The 23353-nt window shown below is 47.3% G+C and overlaps 14 protein-coding genes across 17 annotated transcripts; 10 read left to right on the top strand and 4 right to left on the bottom strand.

Annotated features, from left to right (window-relative positions):
* Positions 1-6: 6 nt before the first annotated feature.
* BDBG_01361 (nucleoside diphosphate kinase) lies at positions 7-2075 on the bottom strand. The gene is made up of 7 exons (XM_002628407.2): positions 1940-2075; positions 1835-1865; positions 1695-1738; positions 1524-1627; positions 1383-1448; positions 1259-1323; positions 7-1195 (listed from the first exon to the last, which is right to left on the bottom strand). The coding sequence occupies exons 1-7, from the start codon at positions 1957-1959 to the stop codon at positions 1067-1069; spliced, it is 459 nt and encodes a 152-aa protein (XP_002628453.1). The 5' UTR covers positions 1960-2075; the 3' UTR covers positions 7-1066.
* BDBG_01362 (uncharacterized protein) lies at positions 56-1810 on the top strand. Its single transcript, XM_002628408.2, has one exon. The coding sequence runs from the start codon at positions 231-233 to the stop codon at positions 864-866; it is 636 nt and encodes a 211-aa protein (XP_002628454.1). The 5' UTR covers positions 56-230; the 3' UTR covers positions 867-1810.
* Positions 2076-2130: 55 nt separating the features above from the next.
* Positions 2131-6091, top strand: BDBG_01360 (alpha 1,3-glucosidase). The gene is made up of 3 exons (XM_002628406.2): positions 2131-2552; positions 2618-3371; positions 3426-6091. The coding sequence occupies exons 1-3, from the start codon at positions 2468-2470 to the stop codon at positions 5491-5493; spliced, it is 2907 nt and encodes a 968-aa protein (XP_002628452.1). The 5' UTR covers positions 2131-2467; the 3' UTR covers positions 5494-6091.
* Positions 6092-6633: 542 nt separating this feature from the next.
* Positions 6634-9052, top strand: BDBG_01359 (cytochrome P450 alkane hydroxylase). The gene is made up of 3 exons (XM_002628405.2): positions 6634-6963; positions 7080-7629; positions 7707-9052. The coding sequence occupies exons 1-3, from the start codon at positions 6801-6803 to the stop codon at positions 8554-8556; spliced, it is 1563 nt and encodes a 520-aa protein (XP_002628451.1). The 5' UTR covers positions 6634-6800; the 3' UTR covers positions 8557-9052.
* Positions 9053-9646: 594 nt separating this feature from the next.
* Positions 9647-10513, top strand: BDBG_16359 (uncharacterized protein; the record flags this gene model as incomplete). The annotated part of the gene is made up of 3 exons (XM_031724326.1): positions 9647-9739; positions 9989-10181; positions 10260-10513. 3 exons carry the CDS (start codon positions 9647-9649, stop codon positions 10511-10513), a joined length of 540 nt encoding a protein of 179 aa, XP_031576413.1.
* Positions 10514-10610: 97 nt separating this feature from the next.
* On the top strand, positions 10611-11040 carry BDBG_16358 (uncharacterized protein). The gene has a single exon (XM_031724325.1). It carries the CDS (start codon positions 10708-10710, stop codon positions 10903-10905), a length of 198 nt encoding a protein of 65 aa, XP_031576412.1. The 5' UTR covers positions 10611-10707; the 3' UTR covers positions 10906-11040.
* A 285-nt stretch (positions 11041-11325) lies between these two features.
* On the top strand, positions 11326-11613 carry BDBG_16357 (uncharacterized protein; the record flags this gene model as incomplete). The annotated part of the gene is made up of 1 exon (XM_031724324.1): positions 11326-11613. The coding sequence occupies one exon, from the start codon at positions 11326-11328 to the stop codon at positions 11611-11613; it is 288 nt and encodes a 95-aa protein (XP_031576411.1).
* A 179-nt stretch (positions 11614-11792) lies between these two features.
* BDBG_01357 (alpha 1,3-glucosidase) lies at positions 11793-12921 on the top strand (the record flags this gene model as incomplete). The annotated part of the gene is made up of 4 exons (XM_031720295.1): positions 11793-11836; positions 11904-12023; positions 12148-12372; positions 12477-12921. The coding sequence occupies 4 exons, from the start codon at positions 11793-11795 to the stop codon at positions 12919-12921; spliced, it is 834 nt and encodes a 277-aa protein (XP_031576410.1).
* Positions 12763-14754, bottom strand: BDBG_01356 (uncharacterized protein). The gene is made up of 3 exons (XM_002628402.2): positions 14254-14754; positions 13498-14172; positions 12763-13430 (listed from the first exon to the last, which is right to left on the bottom strand). Exons 1-3 carry the CDS (start codon positions 14529-14531, stop codon positions 13310-13312), a joined length of 1074 nt encoding a protein of 357 aa, XP_002628448.1. The 5' UTR covers positions 14532-14754; the 3' UTR covers positions 12763-13309.
* Positions 14755-15180: 426 nt separating this feature from the next.
* Positions 15181-16361, top strand: BDBG_01355 (alpha 1,3-glucosidase; the record flags this gene model as incomplete). Its single annotated transcript, XM_002628401.2, has 3 exons — positions 15181-15223; positions 15339-15678; positions 15755-16361. 3 exons carry the CDS (start codon positions 15181-15183, stop codon positions 16359-16361), a joined length of 990 nt encoding a protein of 329 aa, XP_002628447.1.
* A 380-nt stretch (positions 16362-16741) lies between these two features.
* BDBG_01353 (tetraspanin Tsp3) lies at positions 16742-21302 on the bottom strand. 4 transcript variants are annotated; one of them, XM_031720291.1, is made up of 6 exons: positions 19894-21302; positions 19803-19831; positions 19210-19738; positions 18306-19091; positions 18116-18186; positions 16835-18025 (listed from the first exon to the last, which is right to left on the bottom strand). In XM_031720291.1, the coding sequence occupies exons 1-4, from the start codon at positions 19936-19938 to the stop codon at positions 18774-18776; spliced, it is 921 nt and encodes a 306-aa protein (XP_031576406.1). In that variant the 5' UTR covers positions 19939-21302; the 3' UTR covers positions 16835-18025; positions 18116-18186; positions 18306-18773. The 4 variants fall into 4 exon arrangements, with proteins under 4 accessions (XP_002628445.1, XP_031576406.1, XP_031576408.1 ...); XM_031720292.1 differs by having other exon boundaries at positions 16869-18025; positions 18423-19091; positions 19894-20267; XM_002628399.2 differs by having other exon boundaries at positions 16742-19091.
* BDBG_01354 (endo-1,3(4)-beta-glucanase) lies at positions 17271-18338 on the top strand (the record flags this gene model as incomplete). Its single annotated transcript, XM_031720294.1, has 1 exon — positions 17271-18338. One exon carries the CDS (start codon positions 17271-17273, stop codon positions 18231-18233), a length of 963 nt encoding a protein of 320 aa, XP_031576409.1. The 3' UTR covers positions 18234-18338.
* Positions 20169-23090, top strand: BDBG_01352 (mitochondrial 54S ribosomal protein MRPL1). Its single transcript, XM_002628398.2, has 4 exons — positions 20169-20724; positions 20793-21326; positions 21434-21995; positions 22053-23090. Exons 2-4 carry the CDS (start codon positions 21085-21087, stop codon positions 22143-22145), a joined length of 897 nt encoding a protein of 298 aa, XP_002628444.1. The 5' UTR covers positions 20169-20724; positions 20793-21084; the 3' UTR covers positions 22146-23090.
* On the bottom strand, positions 22321-23338 carry BDBG_01351 (uncharacterized protein; the record flags this gene model as incomplete). The annotated part of the gene is made up of 2 exons (XM_002628397.1): positions 22321-23262; positions 23321-23338. The coding sequence occupies 2 exons, from the start codon at positions 23336-23338 to the stop codon at positions 22321-22323; spliced, it is 960 nt and encodes a 319-aa protein (XP_002628443.1).
* Positions 23339-23353: the final 15 nt, after the last annotated feature.

Here is a 23353-nt window from a genome sequence, read left to right as displayed (position 1 = left end):
AAGCACGATGTTTTCAATTCGTTTTTATATCTCTCGCAAATTAGATATCCCACTCTCCATAATCGTCATAACTCCACAGCCACTCATTTTCAATTGAGTTTATACTTCTTGATATACGAACCACCCCGTGTTCACCTAGACACCTCCCGGTCTCCCGGATAAACGTAAACACCCCCAAGCATGTAGGAACAAAGAGTGTCTTAAAATAAAGGAATTAAAAGACCAAGGAAATGAATCTCCACCGCTCTCCGCTACCAATTAATCCCCTCCACTCCCTTCGCAGACTCACGTCTCACAGACCCTTTTCAACCCCCCCAGCAGCTCCTCCTCCCCCAAAAGCCACTCCTTCCCGCCTTCCCACCCGTCTCCAAACATTCAACAACCGTCTGCCCCGCTTCCTCAGGTCATATACAACCCCACTCTTCAATGCGCCCGTAACACACATAACTTCATTCCTAATCCTACACGAGATCACTGCCATAGTCCCACTTCTGGGACTAACAGGCGCATTCCATTACTGGGGGTGGATTCCGGCATTGGGGGATGGAACGGTGGATGAGGGTGTGAAGAAGTTTGGGAGGTGGTTGAAGAAGAAGGGGTGGGTTGGAGGGGAGGCGGAAGTGCAGGCAGGAGTAGTGGCGGAGGCGGAGATGGGTATGCGGACAGCAAAAAGTACTTCGGGTGGAAATACAGATACGGATAAAGGGGTGCGGTTGATACTGGAGTTCGCGACTGCGTATGCTATTACTAAGGCGATGTTGCCTGTCAGGATTGTGCTTAGTGTTTGGGCTACGCCATGGTTTGCGCGGGGTGTGCTTGGGCCTGTGGGAAGGGCGGTTGGGAAGGTGTTTGGCAGGAAGGCTTAGATCTGTACAGTATCTTCTATTTTTTGGACTTGATTTTGGCTGTGGCACGACATATACAAAATGCAAAAGGCACGTTGGGAAATATCAACAAATAGTAAGATTGATCCCCGGCAGATCTTGAAATTCGTCTAAACTATTATTTCCTTTCTCGTTGTGTCATTAACTTATCATAATAGTGAGGGTCGCGCGACATGATGGATCTACTCGTAGATCCAGTTGGCCTGGCTTTGCTGGTACTGGACGAGCTCCTCAGGCTTGAACCAGAGGGCAATTTCCTTCTTGGCGTTCTCGACGCTGTCGGATCCGTGGCAGACGTTGCGGCCGACATCCTATGGAATTTGGTCAGTGCTGCAATTGAGGAATAGGGATCTTAGAGGCTCCTAGTAACTTACAATAGCGAAGTCACCGCGGATAGTGCCAGGGGCGGAAGCGAGGGGGTTGGTGGCACCGAGGATGGCTGTTGTTGGACAAGATTAGATAAGAGATGGTGAGATGACAGGTTGAGTCTATACATACCACGGCCAGTCTTGACGGCATCACGGCCCTCCCAAACCATGGCGCAGATAGGGCCACTCAACATATCTAAGATTGTGTCAGCCCCCAGTATTAGGGAAAAGTATTGAGTCTTCAGGCGAAGAAATAGAGGGGTATACGAACAGGTAACGAGGCCCTTGAAGAAAGGCTTGCTGGAGAGATCCTCATAATGCTTCTCGAGATGCTCCTTGGAAGGGGTGACGAGCTTGATGGCAGCAAGTTTGTACCTATGTCCGTTAGAACCGTTGCGGTTCATCAGTTCCGCCACAGAAACAACATCCCACCCACACTTACCCGCGGTTCTCGAAGCGGCTGATGATGGGACCGACGAGTCCACGCTAGATAGGGAATGTTAGCTCCCAAGTGACAGAACCAATCCTCGTGACACACAAAAGTATAAGTAAAATGCTGCCTTCGTCTTTGGCTGTTCATACCTGGACACCATCAGGCTTGATAGCGATGAAACTGGAGGGGTAAAACAGGTTGATTAGTCGGTGCGCGAAGGGAGAGAACAGGCCAGAGAAGAAGGATCAACATACGTTTGTTCGGAGGCAGACATGTTGACAGAGTAAAAATATCAAAGAACTAGACTTCGAGTGTGTTCTGGTTGTTCAATGGCTGAAATGGCTGGGTGAGGGGAGGGAAAATAGAAGATGTTGTGTTGGCGGGGAATGATTATTTTATGAGGAATTCCTAGGGCATGGTGGGGGATCACACCAGCCACAGTAGGTTTAGCCGGGCCATGCCAAGCCAGCAGCTTGAGGCGAGTTGGCGACTTACGCAGCTACATACAGATTACATACACCAGCTCTCGACAAGCATCTAACCACCAGTTATCAACCATCCAACCTCATAACAATAGCATCTGCAGCTTGCAATTGGGATCATAGAGCTCTTCGAAGGTTCACAATTTGAGACCCAATTCACGGTGGAGTCTTGTGCCGTGGAGAAGGAACAAATTCTCCATGAACTGCTCCCAATTCTTCCTGTTTTAAGCCTCTTGGAGTGTCCAGGTTCAACCTATTTAGAGCTTACTTGGGGACCCTGCACCCAGTTCACCCGTCCCCATGGCGGCGTTCAGGCCTTCGTCCACTGGTTGGACCCTGTGCCTGGCCATTTTGGCCATCCTCTCGTGTCTAGTTGTCCCCGGAGGTACGTGAAGATACTGAAACGAGATAAATCAGGCTTGATATCTAACTCATATTCGTTGAATCCAGAGATGGTCAAGCACGAGAACTTTAAGACGTGTTCGCAATCTGGCTTCTGCTCGCGGAATAGAGCTTATGCAGATACAGTTTCCAGCCAAGGCTCGTCATGGTCCGCTCCCTATCACCTTGAATCGAACTCTATTCAATTTGCCAATGGCCAACTGTTGGGAATAATCGTTAAGACTATCGAAAATAACGAGAAGGTTAACTTGCCTCTCACTGTATCGTTCCTTCAGTCAGGCGTTGCTCGTGTCACAGTAGACGAAGAGAAGCGGATACAGGGAGATATACAATTACGACATGATCGGAAAATAAGGAAAGAACGTTATAATGAGGCTGAGAAGTGGGTAATTGTGGGGGGTTTGGAGCTGAGCTCCTCCGCTGAAATTGCTAAGGGAACGGAAGCCGGAATTACAAAGGTCCATTATGGGCCCGACAACAAGTTCCAGGCTGTCATCAGGCACTCCCCATTCGAAGTACACTTCCAAAGGGATGGCGAAACACACATTCAACTCAATGACAAGGGGCTTCTGAATGTGGAGCATTGGAGGCCAAAGGTTGAGAAGCCGACTGGGGACGATAGCGAATCAGAGCCACAGGATGCTGTGGATGACAGCACTTGGTGGGAGGAATCATTTGGTGGAAACACCGATACGAAACCAAGAGGCCCAGAAAGTGTTGGCCTGGATATTACTTTCCCTGGATACAACCATGTGTTTGGTATCCCTGAACATGCCGACTCACTCTCCCTGAAGGAAACAAGGTAAATATTCCTTTAATCAATCGAGTTTAACTTCCTGCTAATTCTGGAATCAAGGGGAGGTGACGGGCATCACACTGAGCCTTACCGTTTGTACAACAGCGATGTGTTCGAATATGAGTTGAATAGCCCAATGACACTTTACGGATCCATCCCATTTATGCAGGCACACCGTAAAGGTTCCACGGTGGGTGTACTGTGGCTGAATGCCGCGGAGACATGGGTCGACATTGTCAAGACGAAGGCTTCAACCAACCCTCTCGCTCTCGGTGTCGTTGGCAAAACTAGCACGCAAACGCATTGGTTCTCGGAAGCCGGACAACTCGATGTTTTCGTGTTCTTAGGACCAACACCCCAAGCCCTCAGCAAGTCGTATGGCGAACTCACCGGTTTCACCCAACTGCCCCAGCATTTCGCAATTGGCTACCATCAGTGTCGCTGGAACTACGTGACCGATGAGGATGTCAGAGACGTTGACAGAAAATTCGACCTTTATCAAATTCCTTACGACGTCATTTGGCTCGACATTGAGTACACTGACCACAAGAAGTACTTTACTTGGGATCCTCTGACATTCCCGGACCCGGACGGAATGCAGAAACAACTTGACGATTCGGGACGTAAACTCGTTATCATCGTCGACCCTCATATTAAAAACGAAGCAAACTACCCTGTTGTAGACGAGCTGAAATCGAAAGGGCTAGGTGTGAAGAACAAGGATGGCGACATCTATGACGGCTGGTGCTGGCCTGGATCGTCCCATTGGATCGATTGTTTCAATCCAGCTGCGGTATCGTGGTGGAGTACTCTCTTTAAATATGACAAATTCAAGGGAACCCACTCTAACATGTTCATTTGGAACGATATGAACGAGCCGTCCGTTTTTAACGGCCCGGAGACAACCATGCCTAAAGATAATATTCACCATGGCGGCTGGGAGCATCGTGATTTGCACAACCTCAATGGCATGACATTCATCAACGCTACTTATCATGCCATGTTAGAACGCAAAAAGGGCGAGGTGCGCAGACCATTTGTCCTGACTCGGTCGTTTTATGCAGGGACACAGCGGGTGGGAGCCATGTGGACTGGTGATAATCAGGCCAACTGGGAACACCTTGCGGCATCTCTCCCCATGGTGCTCAACAACGGCATTGCCGGATTCCCCTTCGCAGGAGCTGACGTTGGAGGTTTCTTTGGAAACCCAAGCAAGGAGCTACTAACAAGATGGTACCAAACCGGTATCTTCTATCCGTTCTTCCGTGCCCATGCGCACATCGACACCCGCAGGCGTGAGCCTTATTTGGCTGGAGAGCCGTACATGAGCATCATCACCCAAGCCTTGCAGCTGAGATATCAGCTCCTTCCTGCATGGTACACTTCTTTCCAACAGGCTTCCATTGACGGCAGCCCAATTGTCCAGCCCCAATATTATGTCCACCCGGAAGATGAGGCTGGTTTTGCAATCGATGACCAATTGTATCTGGGATCCACTGGCTTACTTGCTAAACCAATCGTGGCGGAGGGTGCCACTAGCACTGATATCTACCTTGCCGATGACGAAAAATACTACGATTATTTCGATTATACTGTCTATCAGGGTGCTGGGAAGAGACACACTGTTCAAGCCCCGTTGGAAAAGATTCCTCTCTTGATGCAGGGTGGCCACATCATCCCACGCAAAGATCGACCCCGTAGAAGCAGTGAACTCATGAAGTGGGATCCATACACGCTCGTGGTTACCTTGGACAAGAACGGCCAAGCCGAGGGAACTCTTTATGTTGATGACGGCGAGACGTTCGACTACCAGAACGGCGCCTACATCCACCGCCGCTTCACCTTCTCCGAGTCATCGTTGTCATCCACAGACATCGGAGCCAAAGGCACCAAGACTGCGCAGTATCTGAAGACGATGGCCGGTGTGCGTGTGGAGAAAATCATAATTGTCGATGCCCCAGATGCCTGGGAGAGCCAATCGACTGTTCTTGTTCTTGAAGAAGGGTCGCAGACTGGATCCCAGGCAAGCTTGCAGTGGCATGCTAAGCAGGGGGGGAAGGCTGCCTATGCTGTGGTCAAGGACCCAGGCGTATCTATTGGAGGCTTGTGGAAGATTGATTTCTCTTAGACTGCACGTTCCCCCTGGTTATTCATGTACTGAGGATATATCTATATGCTACAGTCTGACCGTCCGTCTATTTTTTCATGGTATATTTTTGTATAGATCCTTTCCTTCTTTGCTTAAGTCAATTTTCCCTTCTCAGCGTTCACACCGGTGAAACCGAACAAATCAAAACACTAGATTATCTATTCTATTATTATGGATACCAGCTACATCACATATTTTTCTTCCCATCGATGAGACTGGAGAAGTCACAACAATTGGCCAATGATCCACCACGAAACTACAGTACATGAAGCTCCCATAAGCCATTTTGCATGTCATGAGGTCGGATTTTCACATGGCAACAAAAGCTCGCCATCTATTGCTTCGTGTCCCCCTAGATAACTACACCGTATGTATCTCGGGCCAATCGTGACTTCCTCCAGCGCAATGGCGGAATATATTATGATTCATTCGTAGGACGTACGTAGTTATAGGCAGCATTAATATGTACAGTACACGGAAAGGAAATATGGATGAATTTTATTTATTTTTTTATTCCAGAAATTTTCATTGCTCGTCAAACCTCTTCGTCCAACCAGGGTTGAAACTTGAAGGATCCCCAGAAGCCCGATTTCTCTGCAGCCGGCAAGGCAGCCAGCCATATTTCCTAGGACTGGGATGTGACATCTTGAGATTCGCGATGGTAAAGTGGTTAAAGTCAAAAATTATGTCCCCACCACAGAAACCTAGTTGTTTGGAACAGGTTCAGTGTTCAGTACATAAACGGAGCACATGCGATAAATACTTGCAGAAGCTGTAACAACTAATTTATGGGCTAGGAGGTGAAATTTGGAACGGACAGCCCTACTATACTATGTACACAGTACACAGTAGAACCCACTACTACTGGCGTTTCCAGCAGAAAGCTACAATAGTTAAGTTAGTTACGCAGTAAGTTAAGCCTACAAGTGGAGCGAGTAGTTAGTTATTGGGGTCAGCCTCGGTTGGTCAACTTCTTGTGGAAGGTGTAAAGCTTGTGTGATTGAAAGGTTGCTAGCTTGTGGAAAGTTATATGGTGGAAGGATTAGTAAGCCAGATCACGTGACCTGACACTTCTCACATGAGATATTCTTCTGCCCAGACTTGCCCCGATCGTCACTAAAAACTCGGCAGCCCCGTATCCAGCACATTCCTGATGCTGGGGTATATATGTATATATATATATATATATATATATAAATGTGTGTGTCTGTCGACCACCAACCATCCCGTGAATCTTTGCTATCCTAAGCTGGCCGTTGGGAGATGAATCGAACAAAGCAGCCACCATGATCAGGGACATCAACTTCGGCTATGCAGCCCTGCTGCTGATACCGGGCCTTCTGCTCACCTTCTCCTTGTCAAGAATCGTCAGGCAATTCTTCTATAATCGAAATGTTGAGGCTGCCGGCGGGGTCCATGCTCCATCCTCTTCCAATAACTCTATTACCCGTGAGTGGACATATTTCCTAATTATCTCTCTCTCTCTCTCTCTCTCTCTCCCTCCCTCCCCTTTTCAATTGAACATAGATAGAACCAAGAAAAAGCCCTAGCTGACAATACTGAAGTTTTGAAATTCATTCTGGAGACCGCGGACGCACTGAAGAAGAATAAATTGCTTGAAAACTTTAATACAAGTATCGATAAATACGGAACCGTCTCATGTCCAAACTGCATAGAGATGAATCTCACGGGGGACCAACGTAACATATTGACTCGCGAGCCAGAGCATGTCAAAGCCGTCCTGACTGGGAAATTTGCCGACTATGGTAAAGGCGCAGAGTTTCATGACCTCTGGTCTCCGTTTCTAGGCGATAGTATTTTCACCACCGACGGCAAGCAATGGTCGAACAGCAGGAATCTGATTCGACCCATGTTTGCGAAGAACCGCGTTAGTGATTTGGACATATTCGAACGGCGCACAAAGATCATGCTGGGCCTGTTCCCTCCTGCCGGAGAAACCTTTGACTTGATGAATCTATTCTATAGGTTGACGATCGATATAACCACGGAATTTTTGCTTGGCCAGAGCATTAACAGTTTGGAGTATCCAAAGGGTGACTTCGTCGACGCCTTTGAAGAAGTGCGAAGAATTCAGATGCTTCTCACTACAATCGGGTAATTAATCCCTTTTGGCTAGCCATATAAACAAGGAGTGAATGCACACAATACTAAGCTTCTCACTACGTCGATAGTCCATTCCATCACTTCTATCCCAGACGCGCCTATAAACGCGGGATCAAAATAATCGACAATTTCGTCCTCCCCTTCGTCCGCAAAGCTCTCGAACTTCCCGAAGAGGAGCTGCAGAAGCTGAGCCGCTCCGAGCGCTCCTTCACTTTCTTACACTCCCTTGCCCTCTTCACCCGCGATCCAAAAGTGATCCGTGACCAGATTGTCTCCGTGCTCCTCGCTGGCCGCGACACAACGGCCTCCACCCTCTCCTGGACCTTCTACGAGCTAGCCAACTATCCAAAAGTATACGCTAAACTCCGCGCCGAAGTCCTCGCCACTCTGGGTGAAGACGGCAGGCCCACCTATGACGATTTGAAAAGAATGAAGTACCTCCGGAATACCATAAACGAGACTCTGCGCTTGTACCCAGCGGTGCCGTTCAACGTGCGCTCAGCACTTGCAGACACTACCCTGCCAACTGGCGGAGGTCCGCATGGGGATCTCCCCATAACCGTCCTGAAAAATGATGTCGTGATCTATTCAACACTAGCCATGCAGCGCCGGAGGGACCTCTATCCGCCGGTTTCAGATACGTTCGCGGACCCGGCCATCTTCTCACCTGAGCGCTGGGAGTCGTGGCAACCCAAACCTTGGACGTATGTGCCATTCAATGGTGGGCCACGTATCTGCATTGGGCAAAATTTTGCCCTGGCGGAGATTGCTTATGTGGTGGCGAGAATGGCGCAGAAGTATGAGCGGATGGAGTATGCAGGAAATTGGGCGGGACAGGAGTATCGGACGGAGATTGTTGGGTGTCCGGATCAGGGGGTTCCGGTAAGGTTCTTTGAGGCGGGGAGCAAGGCGCAGTAGATGCCGAGAGTTGAGTACGTGTTTTGTTTCGCGGGAAAAAAATGCCAGGGTTGGTTGATGGGTGTATTCCGGACATATGCATGGATTCACGCAAGGATGTGTATAATGTTACGTATGATGAATTGAACAAGAATGATGCCACGGTTGCCGCTTAGTTGAATTATGACAGATGTTAGGATGCAATATCGCAGTGGCGGTTTTGGAACCCGTAGTTTTAGCTTGCTGAGGTTCGTTCTGGCTTCATACTAGGCCAACAGTGCCCTTTCGGTCCAAAATTTACTCTCCCCTCAAACCATCCTGTGCCAAGAAATCTCCTTGTTCTTGCTCCCTACATAGTCGTGCACCCAGTCACCCATTGATCCATCAATATGGACAGCTGGATGGTATCGAAGCTTGATCACCGCTACCAAAGCATTTCATTGATTTCCATGAGCCCCAATTCTCTGACATCAACATGACGCAAGGAATGAATAAGAAGCAATGGCTAATGCCCTCTACACAAGAAGCTGTTGGTTTGGTGTCATTTACTGATTCATTTGACATTCACGATCGAATAATGAGTAGGTCTTTGTTGCCAGGGATGGCATTTGAGGTTGCACCGACAAAAGGCGTCTTTATCTCTGGAAAAGGGCCTTCCAGTTTGGAGGGCGATTTGCTTTCATGTGGTATCTAGATACATGAGTACTTTTCACAATTGTTAGCAACTTGAGCTTTTGGTTCACGTCGATTCGGCTCCGGCATCAGGGCTAAAGTCGGGGGGAGTTGAGGGGTAGTGTAAATATCCGACACTGGTGGGCATATAAATAAAGAGCTACCCCATATTCCGATGTATCTTGAACCTGACCTACCAAATAGCTAAAAAAAAGTGAGGTTAAGGTATACTACAAATTCAGGGACGAGGATAAAAAGCCGATATCGAGAGAAATGGTTCGTTATCTCAAAACCGATGCTGGGCTCGGGGTGGGCAGCAATGGCCCGGCAATTGATGTACCGTCGATTGTTAGGAAAGAGTGATTGAAGACATTCCATTCGGTTGAACGGTGACAGGGCTGTCCACCAGAATTCCACAAAATTTGACAGTTGGGAGCCAATGTCTTTCAAGCTTTCAGAGGGCGACATCGAAGCGGCCGTCGTAAAAGTCTCAGAGCAAACGATTAAGGATATCAAGGAGGCTCAAGCCAACGTGCGTGCTTCTGCTGTGGCCTAGCGAAATTCGATTTCCGATTTCGAGGTTGAACTTTAGCTAGGGGTACATCTGGGTTAGAAGAATATTCCTATTAGTTCAGTTGGGGCGTAGGTTTTTGCCCTCATCATTTCATACTCAAGAAGTCCAATTTTGCAACTGTACGCAATGTTAATATGTATCTCCACCGGTAGAATCCCGGAGGGCGTTATCCCCTTCATGCATTAGCTCACATGACAATCCTGATAGCAAAGGTTGCCGGAGTTAATCATGTTACTATGTGTACACCGTACACCTCCTATAAATGGGAAGATCCCTAATGCCACCATGGCTACAACGCATCTAGTGGGTGCTAATGAGATATTTATTCTAGGGGGCGCTCAAGCAATCGCTGGGATGGCAGTGGGCACTGAGTCGATTCGCAAAGTAGACTCTATTGCCGGTCCAGGAAATGCTTGTCACGGAAGCTAAAAGACAACTCTTGAAGAAATTGGCGTTGATCTCTTTGCGAGCCCTACAGAAGTCCCTGCTACCCACCTCCTTTCACAAGCTGAACATGGTCCCGATTCTCCCGCAGTGCTCATCACGACGTCTGAAGATTCTGCAAAGCAGGTGATGACATTAATTGATAGATTTCTAGAGACGCTTTCTACTGCTGCAATAGCAAGCACAGCATGGCGGTCGTTTAGAGAAGTCGTGATTGTGGATAGTATCGATGAGGCATATGCCCTTGGTGACGAATATGCTTTCGACCATGTCCAGATCCTCACTTAACAACCACGAGAAGCACTTGAGAAAATGAGATAGTACGCCGCCATTTTCCTGGGAGAAAAGACCTGCGTTTCATATGGAGACAAGGTAATTTTCTCGCGCGTTGCGAAGCTCATTGATATCACATATCGGACAAGTGCATTCAACATACATACGTAACTGACAGATCTGTACACCTAGGTGATTGGAACAAGCCAATGTTCTCCCGACTCGAAAGGCAGCGCGATATACCGGAGGTCTTTGAGTCTGCAAATTTCTTTGGACGGTCACATATCAAGAAGTTAAATCTGAGACAGCCAGCGGAGAGCTTGGTCGACTATGCAGTATGGCTGCTAGAGCGGAGAATTTCGAAGGACATGCTCGCTCGGGAGATCTTCGAGCAAGTCAGTATCTGAAAAATCCGCATGCCTGGATAGATAGGCCAGGCCGAACAGGAGGGTTAGACTGATAAACACTAGGGAAGGCCTTGTTGCTTTGAATCGATAACTATTGACAACTCTAGATATAACTGTGCAATATCTTTTCGCTAAACTCAGTCTCATTCAACTCAGTAAACCAGTAGTTGTCGTGGTTCCATCTAGACGGGATGATGTCGAGATAGACTCCTTGTTTGCGGCTCCATGGATTCCAAGTCTGTGGAGCTGGCTTGGCAGAACGTGTAACTAGTTATTAGCTAATGATTATGTAATGCTGCATGATCGGCGGCAAGGTTTCCACATTGAGCGACGTTGGAAGAATAAGGACATCGCACTCATTCATCGCCATTTAATAATAATTAGGAAACAAGTAGATTGCTTCAATGCCTTCCCCTGTACATGTCAATTAGCATCAGCCACAGTCAACGCGGTGTGCGGTACCATCTGCGTGAATTCGAGCTCGCCGAGACCAAGCGCACTCACTCGGGCCAAGCGGATCTCCATCGACGTTCGTCGCCTAAAGAGCGCTCCCGCAGGCCCGGCGATTTTTCCGGCATCCCAGAAAAGAAGCCGTCTTACAAACAAAATCTGCAGTTTCAGAGGCTATTCCATTCGTTCCACGGCAATCTCGTGGGCTTGGATGTCCGGTTCTATTCATTTGAGAACCACTCACAAATTTTGGGATAGCGCTCCAATCCCTCGACCTCTTTATATCCCCACCGAAATGAGAGATTTTGCATAACACAGACACCCTTTGAGTCGCATTGCACCCCCGACGGCGACGGTGTTTTAAAAAAAGTACTATTTCTTAAAGAGAAGCACGAAAAAATTCAGTGACGATAGTGGATAAAACAGCGGAAGTGAAAATGTGGCTCATGTCGTTCATTCTCGACTATGCGGCGCCAGTTTTGTACGCACGCTACTAAAGCCCTCCAATTTGCAGATGGATGCAGACTCTGACAAAAAAGTTTCCGCAGCCTCGTCCTCTCGCCCCTAACGTCATATTCGGATCAAATATATAGCATACATAGGACGAAAAGTTCTGCTGGATTTTCGTTGGATATCCCTTTGATAATGCTCGTTGCCTCGATCTTAAAGTGGGTTGGCCTTCCTTATATTGCGCTCCCTTTTTCTCCCACATGGATTGTACAAAAAAGCCCTGCTATTCCCGAATCTACGTATTTTTATTTTTCCTGTCTAACGTATTTGCCATTATTTCAGGGTGTTCTACTGGTTCGGCGCCTATTACTCGAATGCGTTGCTCTTCCAAGCAATCCTCATGATTTGCGTACAGTTGGTTTTGTTAAAGGTTGCCTTAGATAATCGAGCACCAACTGGAATAAGAGATGGAATTGAACATGCGCCATTCAGCGGCCAAAAAGCGGGAATACTAGGGACGAGCTTTTCGAGGCCGTATAACTTTTGGCAATGGAGAGCTAACCGACCGTACGTGTCCCCCTTCTCCTGGTTTATTTTAAGTTTTAAACATGGATGATCATCCCCTTGGCTGTAGCGTATTGCTAACATATGCTCACCACGGTAATTTACAGATACTGGAGCTTTCTTTCTTACTTCGTCGCGTCCCTATTCGTCATCCACGTCATATTCCGGCCCATCTCGCGCTCGGAGCGCTATATTGCCCTTCTGGGCTTTGCCGGCCTTGGCGTTGAAGCCTTCCTCCCTGTGCCACAGATAATATCCAACCAGCGCGCACAATCTTGTAAGGGTTTCCGGGTCTCGGTGCTCGGCTCATGGATTCTCGGAGACGCCATGAAGATGGGCTATTTCTTTTTCGGTGGTGACTCTATTCCATGGGCTTTCAAGCTTTGTGGGATTTTACAATGCCTCTGCGACTGTTATCTTGGAGTACAATATTGGATGTTCGGGGATGGGATTCCGGTGAAACATAATGTGGAGAGGGTGGCAGCAGCTAATGGGTTCGATCGTGGTGATGATAGATGGGGTATGAAAGCAGCGGATGTACGATTGTCGTAAAAGGACAAGTTACAACTGGCTAGCGTGTGGAAACATATCTGTTTCATGGCTGATATGTTGGCATGACTGATACGTTCTGATAGACCTGGCGTTCTTTTTTCAGATATATGTCCTCTTCTCCTTGTCCCTTTCTACCTATAATGTGGATAAATCTTTAGACCGATATCGAATTTAATTAATATTTTCTTGATTAGATGATCCTAAAACCAAGTTACTAGGCTTCAAAAAATAGCTCTTAAAACCGTTCAGGCATCAAAGCTATACTACGCCATCGCCGTCGTAGTTAAGGTACAGTGCCTCGCCATAGGTTTGAAATTGTTTCGCAACTCAGTTTGGCGGTAAACCAGGCCGATATGTTTTTCCAGAAAGTTTGAAGGCTTTTTGGCCTTTATGTAGGAGCCCGCTTAACGTAAAAGGACGTCATGAAACGCTCTTCGTAATCTTGAAATTCAACTTCATCGTAATGCTCGCCAATCAACTTTCTGATGCGGGGAGAATCGGGGTCCGTCCTTGAAAATTGTTAGCATGTTCTGAGAACCGGTAACCCAGTGGTTCGGGGGTCCAGGAGTCCTTTACCATGGTTTGAGGACATCTTCATCTTTAACTTTGTCCCACATCATCATGGGAGGGAGAGAAATGTCTAGCACAACTTGTTTGATAGGAACATTCGGTGCGAAAGAAAGCACAGCCGTCGAGTCGTCCGTCAATAAAAACCCTTCCGCGTCATCAACAACTGTCACGGCGAACTTTGCTAACATATCCTTTTCAGCATCCGTATAGATTGGATCCTGCAAGTAACATCGTATCTGCTCGGCATCCCTATCCGTTCGTTCGTTCTGCAGGACGTCGAGTACGGTCATGACAAGTGCATGCTGGTAAAAAGGACGGGGTGCCAAAGATGGGTAGGCGCCGGACTCCTCTGTTTCAAACTCAATGAGACTGCCACAGGCATAAGCAACAATTTTATCGATTTTGCGTATGTTAGAATTTCTTTGCAGTAATGCCTTAAGACTCCCTCTTAGATGCTGGCATGCTGGTGTCGCCTCCCATTTCGTTAAAGTCCGTCTAAAATACGGTTCAACATCCTCGATAGGCTGAATATCGCTGGGTATCACTTCCCCGGTGATTCTATCTCGCATCAAGCCAATGTACTCAACGATTAGATGGGTGGTAAAGATAGGACAAAATTTATCATTGTAGGGACCCAGGCGCGCCAGCTTCTGGAGAGCGACGAATCCGATTGTCGGCTTTCTAGTTCAGCACGGTCATCCCCAATAGTGAGTCAACTATCCAACATTGAAACAAGGGAAACAATAGGAGAGGAGAGCATACGAATCAGGGTGGAAGCCAGGATGGTCAGGCGGCACTCTGAAATCCGCCCTCTCGCCATCCAGTCTGCGTACTGAGACTACGCTGACCTGTCCAGCAACTGCCATTTTGAACTGCTTGCCAAATTCACTAATGGCATCCTTGGTGAAGAGCGGGATGCAATTGTTATGCCGAAAGAGGGCTTCTGATCTCAGTTTGTCAAAGGCTTCGTCGGTTATTGTATCCCCATCCCAGACAAGATAGCCATCGGGCAGGTGGATGGCATCGCTTGCGTCTGTCATAGTGGAAGATAATCAGAGTGGTTACTAGCAACTAAACGCAAATTTTAAACCCGTAATAAAATAAGTCAAGCTAGAATATTCGAAGATGCATGGGGGTGTTTAATGATTTATAAGTATTCACACGAGGGAAGTATGAGGAAGTGAATTCATCCTAGCGGAGGTCAATGGAGTTCACCTCCCAACGCCCTGCCCCCGCCTTTGTTCCATACGAAATCAAAGGCTGATCATGTATCAATGTGTTGAGTTATAAGTCTGTATTGTAAGAGATTACAGCATTATAATGAATTCTACTCGATAGTTTTAAGTAAAATTACATCTATAACTTACTTTACAAACCAATAAAATTGTATAGCTATAGTTAGTCTATATGTTAATACCTGAATGCGCTTCATGTAAATTTATACAAGAAAGTATTAGTTAATCCTTTTCTTAATTATAAGCATGTAAGCTTAATTAGAGTTAAGGCTAGTGCCGGAAGTCGCCCACGATTCAGACCCACCCATGTGCCTTAGCTTCAAATCAGCTCGGCTTTGACAACATAACATGGCTCCTGTTTGACGCAGTGGGCTATCAACTCTTCTATGCAGATGGAATTATTCGCTACCCTTAATCCTCGTTTCACTATCAAAAAGCAGTCCAACTTGAAATCATGGCTTCATCTGAGGGCACTATAAGGATTGGCTACGTGCCAGGTAGGCTCACTTTGCCCACAGTTTATCGGAAATTATAATCCAGCCCCTCACCGGTCAACAGCCAACATGCAATCTCTGTAACGTTGTACTAACATTAAACCAATGTGATGCGCAGAGCACTATCTAACTCCTCTTCACCTTGCCCTCAAGTCGACTATTTCCTCTCTCCCATTCAAAGTGACCATCAAGGCATTTCCCTCCGGAACTGGGCACATGATTACATCCCTTCGCGCAAATGAAATCGATATCGCCATCGGGCTAACTGAGGGCTGGGTCGCCGGATTAGTAGGCAAGACGCAGCTGGAAAAGGGCGACGTTGATGGAGGATATAAAATGGTAGGAGAATGGGTGGAAACACCTTTGAGATGGGCTATCGTGACAGGCCGTAATCGAAATGAGATTAACGGCGTGAGCGACTTGAAAGGGGGACAAGTCGGGGTGAGCCGATTAGGGAGGTTGGTATCAACCCATAGATTCACCATCCAGTCAGCGGCAGTGGCATGGAATGCTAACAAAAATGCTGTTACCCAGTGGCTCTCACATCATGTCATTTGTTCTAGCACAACAACAGAACTGGTCGTCGACTGTTTCTCCACTTAGATCCGTTATACTAGGACCTTTCCAATCACTTCGGGATGGAGTTATCGGCGGCGACCCTGCGGCCCCAGATGCGCCTCTAGCACCGTCTGCCGATTTCTTCATGTGGGAAGAATTCACTACAAAGCCATCCTTCCACCCATCGGAATCAACCCCGAACCCGCCACTGAAAAAGATTGGGGAGATCTTTACTCCTTGGCCTTCATGGCACATTGTTGCTTCAACCTCCACGTTTCCTTCTCCAGCAAATGATGCGAGACTCTCCCAACTTTTCGAGGCATTGGATAGTGGTATTGCTGCCTTTGAGGCCGACAGGGAACACGTGGTCAAATTGTTGGGCACGGGAGAATTAGGTTGTACATACAATGAAACTGATGCTAGGGAATGGCTTAAGGATGTACGGTTTGTAAAGCGCGGGACAAGGGGCGTTGATAATTCGGTTGTTAGTGGGGTTATCGACATCCTCAAAGTCGCAGATGTTATCCCAAAGGATATTGGAAATAATGATGCGATTGAGAAGGTCGTGGGGATTTCCAAATAGGTACGCAAGGTTTTTCCCCCCTTTTCCTTTGGTTTTGTATTAATAACAAGGCCTGCCGTGCATATGTTATTTGCTTGATCCGGAGCTGTTTCTATTTGCATGTATGCACTTACGTTGCTCGCATAAGACTCCCCAAATGACACTAAGATAGCAAGAAAAATATGAAGACCATAAAAAGAAATTTTTGACTGAAAAGCTCAATCATCTTTTCCTTTACCCACAGAAGATGACTATGAACATTCGAAACATTTAGCAATCAATACTCATTGGCCACCTTACAATGATCGCAGTCGCCAAATTCTTTCAGCGCCGCAGTTCATGGTGGCCCTTGTTGCACTTCAGGCCTGGTCCAATTTATGACGCATGGAATCGTCCTCGATATGTGCCTCATTAAGTGCGAGCTGGTGCATCGACTAATTTAACAATGCTGGATAGCCCTTTAAAACATACCAATGAGATAGCAACTCCACCAGGGTTTTTATTTGGTTATCCAGCCTCGTGATGGAAATAGCTCTATGCATCTAAGAAAATTGGCCGTTTGCCAAAGTATCCAAACCCAAATCGGCTCCTACCCCCCGATTCATTTACTCTTTTACAGAAAACTCCAATGACTACAATTGACCTTCAAATGAGAACCTCCGATCTGGGAACGCTACAAAATAGCCTCCTCCCCGCCATCATTTTCATTTTCATTTTCATTTCCTTTTCCTTGGGATTGCCGTGAGGCATGGCTATGAAAAACGTATGCATTGCATCTACCGCGCAGCCCAGACCGAATACCATCTACGCCACCACATATGTGTATATAGAGGCGTGATGTTTCCGCACTATATATATCTAATTTGTAGCGTCCAGAGAGAAAGTCTACCAGACCCTTTGGCGCTGCTATTCCGTTGCACTTCTTCTCCAATGAATCCCCTTAGTGCCATTCTCCTTTTCCTACTCGCCCGTCAGGTTATAGGGGCATATAACCTCGTTGATCACTACCACCCAAACAATTTCTTTGCAAAATTTGACTTCTGGACGGCACCAGATCCCACCAATGGCCACGTCAAATACCTATCAGAACGCCAGGCACGCGCCGCCGGCCTAGTCAAAGAGACGACCATGAACGGCTATCCCATCGTCCGCTTGGGCGTTGACCATACCAATATCACCCCGACGGGCCGACCCAGCGTCCGCATCGCCAGCAAGAAGTCTTACAACCAAGGCCTGGTGATTGCCGATTTCCTCCATGTCCCCAACTCGACCTGCGGCATCTGGCCTGCCTTCTGGATGGTGGGACCTTCATGGCCCACGACGGGAGAAATCGACATATACGAAGGCATCCACTTAAACTCGCACAACGGTATGGTATTACACACGGGCCCCGGTTGCACCATATCCAAACGAAGCAACTTTGCGGGGGAAATCCAAACGTCTAATTGCGACGTCAATGCTCCAGGCCAATATATCAACCAGGGCTGTCGGATTGTGTCTGATAGCCCACACTCGTATGGACACGGGCTGAATAGTATAGGCGGTGGTGTATACGCAACGCTGTGGACGGCAAACTCGATCAAAATATGGTTCTTCCCCCGCGGCGTGATTCCATGGGACATTGAGAATGGTTCCCCAAATCCCGATTCCTGGAATACAGCGCCCGCTGCGGTGTTTGAAGGGGCCTGTAGATTTGATGTGAGCTTGGTGAACTTGAAAATTGTGATCAACACCACCTTTTGTGGGGATTGGGCGGGAGGTGTATGGGCGTTTACCGATGGGTGTGCATCGCGCGGGAGGGATTGTGCCGATTATGTCACCAATAACCCTGCGGTGTTCAAGGATACTTTTTGGGCAATTAGATATATCAAAACTTTCGATAGGGGGTCCTAAAGGGGATATAACATTTCTGCTGAGATCAAGGTAGAGAGAGATAAACTTTACGTAATGGAATTTTCTTCTCACATTTAGTTATTTAATCATGCGATTAGCGTTTCGCCATCGGCGCTTTCCAATCGGTGTAGTTCAGGGCATAAACACAAGGGGAGACACAGAGGTAAATGTGGAAAAGACTGTATGTACCCTCAATCCCATTTAATCAAATCACAAAACCCGTTGATAAATTTCACATTAGGTTCATCCTGCCATTGCTTGGTAGACAGAAGTAGATGAGATGAAACATCAAAGCTTGAAGCTGCACTTACACCTCAATCCCAGATGGATTTGTGAAAACAAACGGCAAGAGGGGACAGGAAGTGAGAATGAAAAATGCGGGAATAGTAAATGAAAATTTGGGGAGAGAGAGTCTAAAACATGACAACTGGAAGGCTAAAGATAAGACCACATGGAAACGACAGGGAAAAGGAACCTACATTGCAGAAATAAAAGAAAAGAAGAACAATTTTTTCAATGTAAAACAAAACTCAGTTCTTCTCATAGCCTCAAGTTCGAAATGTGCAATGCACCAGAAGATCCAGTGTTGTAATTGTCGCCTATGTTGTTGCGGGCGTCCCCCTGGCCATTTGCAATGCCAAAAGCATTTACATTTGGTGACTGGGGCGCGGTTGGTGAATCCACCCTATGGCGTTCCTCTTCATCTGGTTCGTCATGGTAGCGGGCGTCCGTGATGAGCCTACGCGGGGTGCTATTTGCATGTGTCCCGTTCCCGTTTTCGGTACCTTCATTTGTCTCATGATAAGGTAGTCGAGTGTGGCGGGTAGATAGACCGTATTGACGGGAAGACAGGATGAACTATTCAACAATTAGTCTTTGATAAGTTTGTCTCATCGATATATGAACGCGGTAGAATCCTAGTTGATAATTTTGTGCTGCTATCCCATCCCCACATATGATGGCTGCAAACACTCACTTTCATGGCCAGGCTCAAAACTGCTGCCGTAAAAATCATAGTAGCAGCTTCTCGTTGTGTGCTGCGCCATTCAGCAAAACAACTCCGGGTATATCCAAATGTACTAGTACAATCGCGTTGATCAGAACCACCTGGAAACGGCCATCCTCGATCGCGTGTACTTCTAAAACCGCAGCACTGGAGCCGATCCTGGATGGAGCGGATAGCGTTGGCATTCTTACGGGAGTAGTATGACTGCCATTGGTTTTCAAGACGGCATCCAACGATATCTTCAGACACAAAATAAGATATTGTAAAAGTAGCCAGGGCTGTTGGGATTATTGTAAGCAGTTGCTCCACAATGACCATGAATCTGCCAATGTCAATGTGACCCAGTAATGCTGTGCCTGATCGCTGGTTCCGACTGCGAGTGGCAAGATTGGTAAACAGCGGGATGAGAATGGCCGTGGCAATTGGGAGGAATGTTGTTATTCCTGAGAGTGGAATAGGTAGCGGAAGGTAGTACTTCGAGGTACGGAACCATGCGTATCTGTTAAATGAATTGTTAGGCAGCTTGCGGGAAACGTATTAAGGTAGCTGGAGACTATTCATACGCGCTGAGAATTGTTGCTACAAGGCCGGTCTGGGGAGCAAACAGTTAGTATTCATCCCACTTTGAATGATAGATGTATATCGAGTGTATACCAAACAGCCTGAAACCACGAGTATAGCGGTTGATGACAACGTCATTTTCTCGTCTTAGGCCAACAGGACTTGGCATATGCCCGAATAAAGGTGGTTAATATGTTATGTATCAAGGATACGATCCTCCGATGTTAGTCTATATAAATGCGTGTGTGAGAAGAGTTTAACATAGCAAACCATATATCTAACCGCGCGCTAGATGGTTTGTAAGCTACCGCTCACCTACAACCTCTGGTCGGACACTCGCATATTATATATGTTCGACCTTGGTGCGGGGCTTATCCATGGATAACACTCAAAAATAAATGAGGCCTGCAGCCAAGCAGAACTGCAGATCACAGAAAGATTGCAGCCAATACATATCTTCGCACGCCCACCACTTCTCCTGTCAGCATTGGACCTCGTTAGATGTTGCTCGGTTAATCTCCGCCCTATGCTACGCTTTCCATATTATATGTGCTGGTTGCTTGCCGAGGGTGTGAGATAATCGTCTTATTTAGCAACGCAAATTCGTCTCCCTTTCTCTACAGAGGTCTGATGAGCCAAATTTTAATGGCAATAGCATTTTAGCAGAGACGAACTCGCTCCATCTACTTCACTGACATCTCTTCTGGGGAGAAAGGGAGCAGTTGAACCCGTCGTGGTTGGTTACTAGCGCTGCGAAACGATAAACGTGAGGGAAAAAGATATCGAGCAGCCGCAATTGTTGCTTCCAGACATCGAAACTGCAATATCAGTTGAGGACTTGAGTGAGAAGTTATTAGTATCTATCGACCTTGAGCTCGCAGCATCAGCAGCAGCTCCAAGGAGTAAACGCATAACAGCTGGCGGGTAGCTAAAGAGACATCCTTCTAATGTGCAAATGGTTTCATATAAAAGACTGATTCAAACATGGCTAGTACATATCTCCCGTCTTCCACCGACTAAGATTGTACCCATTTCATGCTGTGATCAGGATATTGCTGGTGGTTGTTCTCGTCCTGTCCTGTCTTGGGGTGATGTTGATGCTGGCAGTGAACCTAAAAAAAAGCAAGAAAGTTCGCTAACGGTTGTAAATAATCTCGACCCCGGAATAACATTTTCCCGGCCAAAACTCCGTTTTCGACTTCCGCTTCAACCTCCGCAACAAGACCAAGATAAATCAAAAGAAAACCCCCGTCGAGAAAAGCTATCCTCTCTACGCCGGGCACAATGGCGACTCCCAGCAGATACATGTCATCTCTGACGAGAGGCATCGTATCTGCATTCCGACCTTCCATACGACCCAGCTCTGCGGCCGTCCTCCCCTTCCTATGTCCTATACAGCAGCAGGCAAGAAATGCCCAAGTTAGAGCTAAGTCGAAAAAGAGCACTAAGGCCAAGAAGAAGTACAAGACCTATATTCAACATAATATGAAAGAGGCGATCCAATTCACACTTTGCGATGCGATGAGGTATGTCTTCTCCAGCCCAATTGATTTCCTTTGTCAAGGAAAAGTAGTCTTTGAATGAACGAGCAGACACGCTAAGTAAAATCTGCAATTGCTTTTTACATTTCTAGATGGATCCGCGCATTCGAAGTAGGAAGACCACTTTCATCTGTCAAATACGAAGTTCACGTCCGACTACGCTCGACCCGAGGTGGTGCCGTCGTCCGCAACCAGGTCCGCCTTCCACACTCCGTCCAGCCACTCGCTCGCGTATGCGTGATCTGTCCTCCAGACTCGAAGGCCGCAAAGGAAGCTGCCTCAGTGGGCGCTGATGTAATCGGCCAAGAAGAAGTTTTCGAACAAATTAAAAAGGAAAATATTAATTTCGATCTGTGTATCTGCCACACTTCGAGTCTGGCTGCCATGAACAAGGCCGGGCTGGGCCGAATTCTCGGTCCCAAGGGCCTGATGCCCAGCGCCAAGCTGGGCACCGTGGTAGATAACATTGCGAAGACAGTGCGGAACATGCGTGGAGGAACGTCCTACCGGGAAAGAATGGGTGTTGTCAGAGTGGCAATTGGACAGTTGGGCTTCTCGCCTGACCAGCTGAAGCAGAATATTGTCACTCTTATCTCGCAATTGAAGAAGGATGCTTCTATGCTAGATGAGGCGTCCAAGGACGTGTTGGAAGTGGTAGGTATATCCAAGTTCCAGCCAGATTGTGCAGAATGCTGATATTGTATAAAATAGGTTTTGAGCTCAACCAACTCGCCCGGCTTCAGTTTGAATGGGGACTTCAGAAGTCCAGATTCTCCTCCCGTCCATGCCTTAACGGGACTTTGAATCACATTACATTGTATAAATAGTTGTCTTCATTTCCAGTGTTTAAATACATGGCATTCTATGGTCTCCTTTGATAAAGAGAAATAAATAAATCCGCACATAACTCCCAAAACTCCGTGATATTGCCCAACCCTCGTTTGTCCAATCTACCAGCAAGAAATCAGGAAATCACGTATTAAATTTCCAGCTTCTTCACGGTTGTTTCTGCGTCAGTAAAGTCATCCGTTTTCTCTCCGATAAGCTGATACAGGCTCATGACAGACTGTAATTTTTGCTCCCGGTTCTTCCCATATTGTTTCGTCTGCTGTAATACAGTTTTCAAATCCAGCATCAGTGCCGCTTTTATTCGCTCCATTCTATCCTCTTGCTGGACGATAAACGGATGCTTCTCGCCCACCCTCCCACAAATCGTCCTGATATATAAATACTTGCGTATGTGTCGGTCGAGTCTAGATAGAGATACCATCGGGGCGCGACCGCTGTCACCTCCACTTACACCCATATCACCGTCATCGTCGGGCCCATCACTGTCCTCTGTTTCACTTTCGATAATCCCATCCGAGTCGTCATCGTCGCCATCGCCACCAACCCCGCCAGTAGTTTCCACCTGCCATTTCTGCTTCGCCCTCTCATCGGCGAGCATAAGCCTCTCTTCCAACTCCCCAAGACTCTCTTCAACGTCCAGCAGGTCATACCCAAGCATGACCTCTTTCCTCAACCCCTTCTTCTCTGCTAGGAGAGCAGAAATATCATCAATCCTCCTCTCATACCCATCCCGTATTCCCTTCACATCCCTCTGGAACGCTAGCAGTCCAACTCGAACTTGCTCAACCTTCTCTTCGCCGCCCTTTAGCGCGCTGCCTAGTGATAAGAAATCCTGATAGTTCTCATTGACGAGGTCGAGTAGTTCGTTGTTGAGGGATTGGCTGAGCTCGCGTAATTCAGCTTGTAGGTCGGAGAGGGTTTGGTGGCGATTGGTTAGAGAGGAGAGAAAGGTGGCTGGGTCGAAGGTTGGGGAGAGAAAAGAGGAGCGCGAGAGAGGTTTAGGGAAGGGGAGATTGGAATCTATGTGGTTGTCGTCGTCTATATCAGGGTCGGAGTCGTTTGAGTCGCCGAACTATATAGAAGTTAGTTGTGGGGCTGCGGACAGCTTGAGGGAGGAGAAGGGGACGAACGTAAAATCGCGAGGTCATTTTTTATGACCTTCT

This window comes from Blastomyces gilchristii (genome assembly GCF_000003855.2).
Source record: "Blastomyces gilchristii SLH14081 genomic scaffold supercont1.2, whole genome shotgun sequence".
Taxonomy (NCBI): Eukaryota; Fungi; Ascomycota; class Eurotiomycetes; order Onygenales; family Ajellomycetaceae; genus Blastomyces; species Blastomyces gilchristii.
Note: the sequence above shows the minus strand (reverse complement) of the source record. Positions and strands in the feature narration are given on the sequence as shown.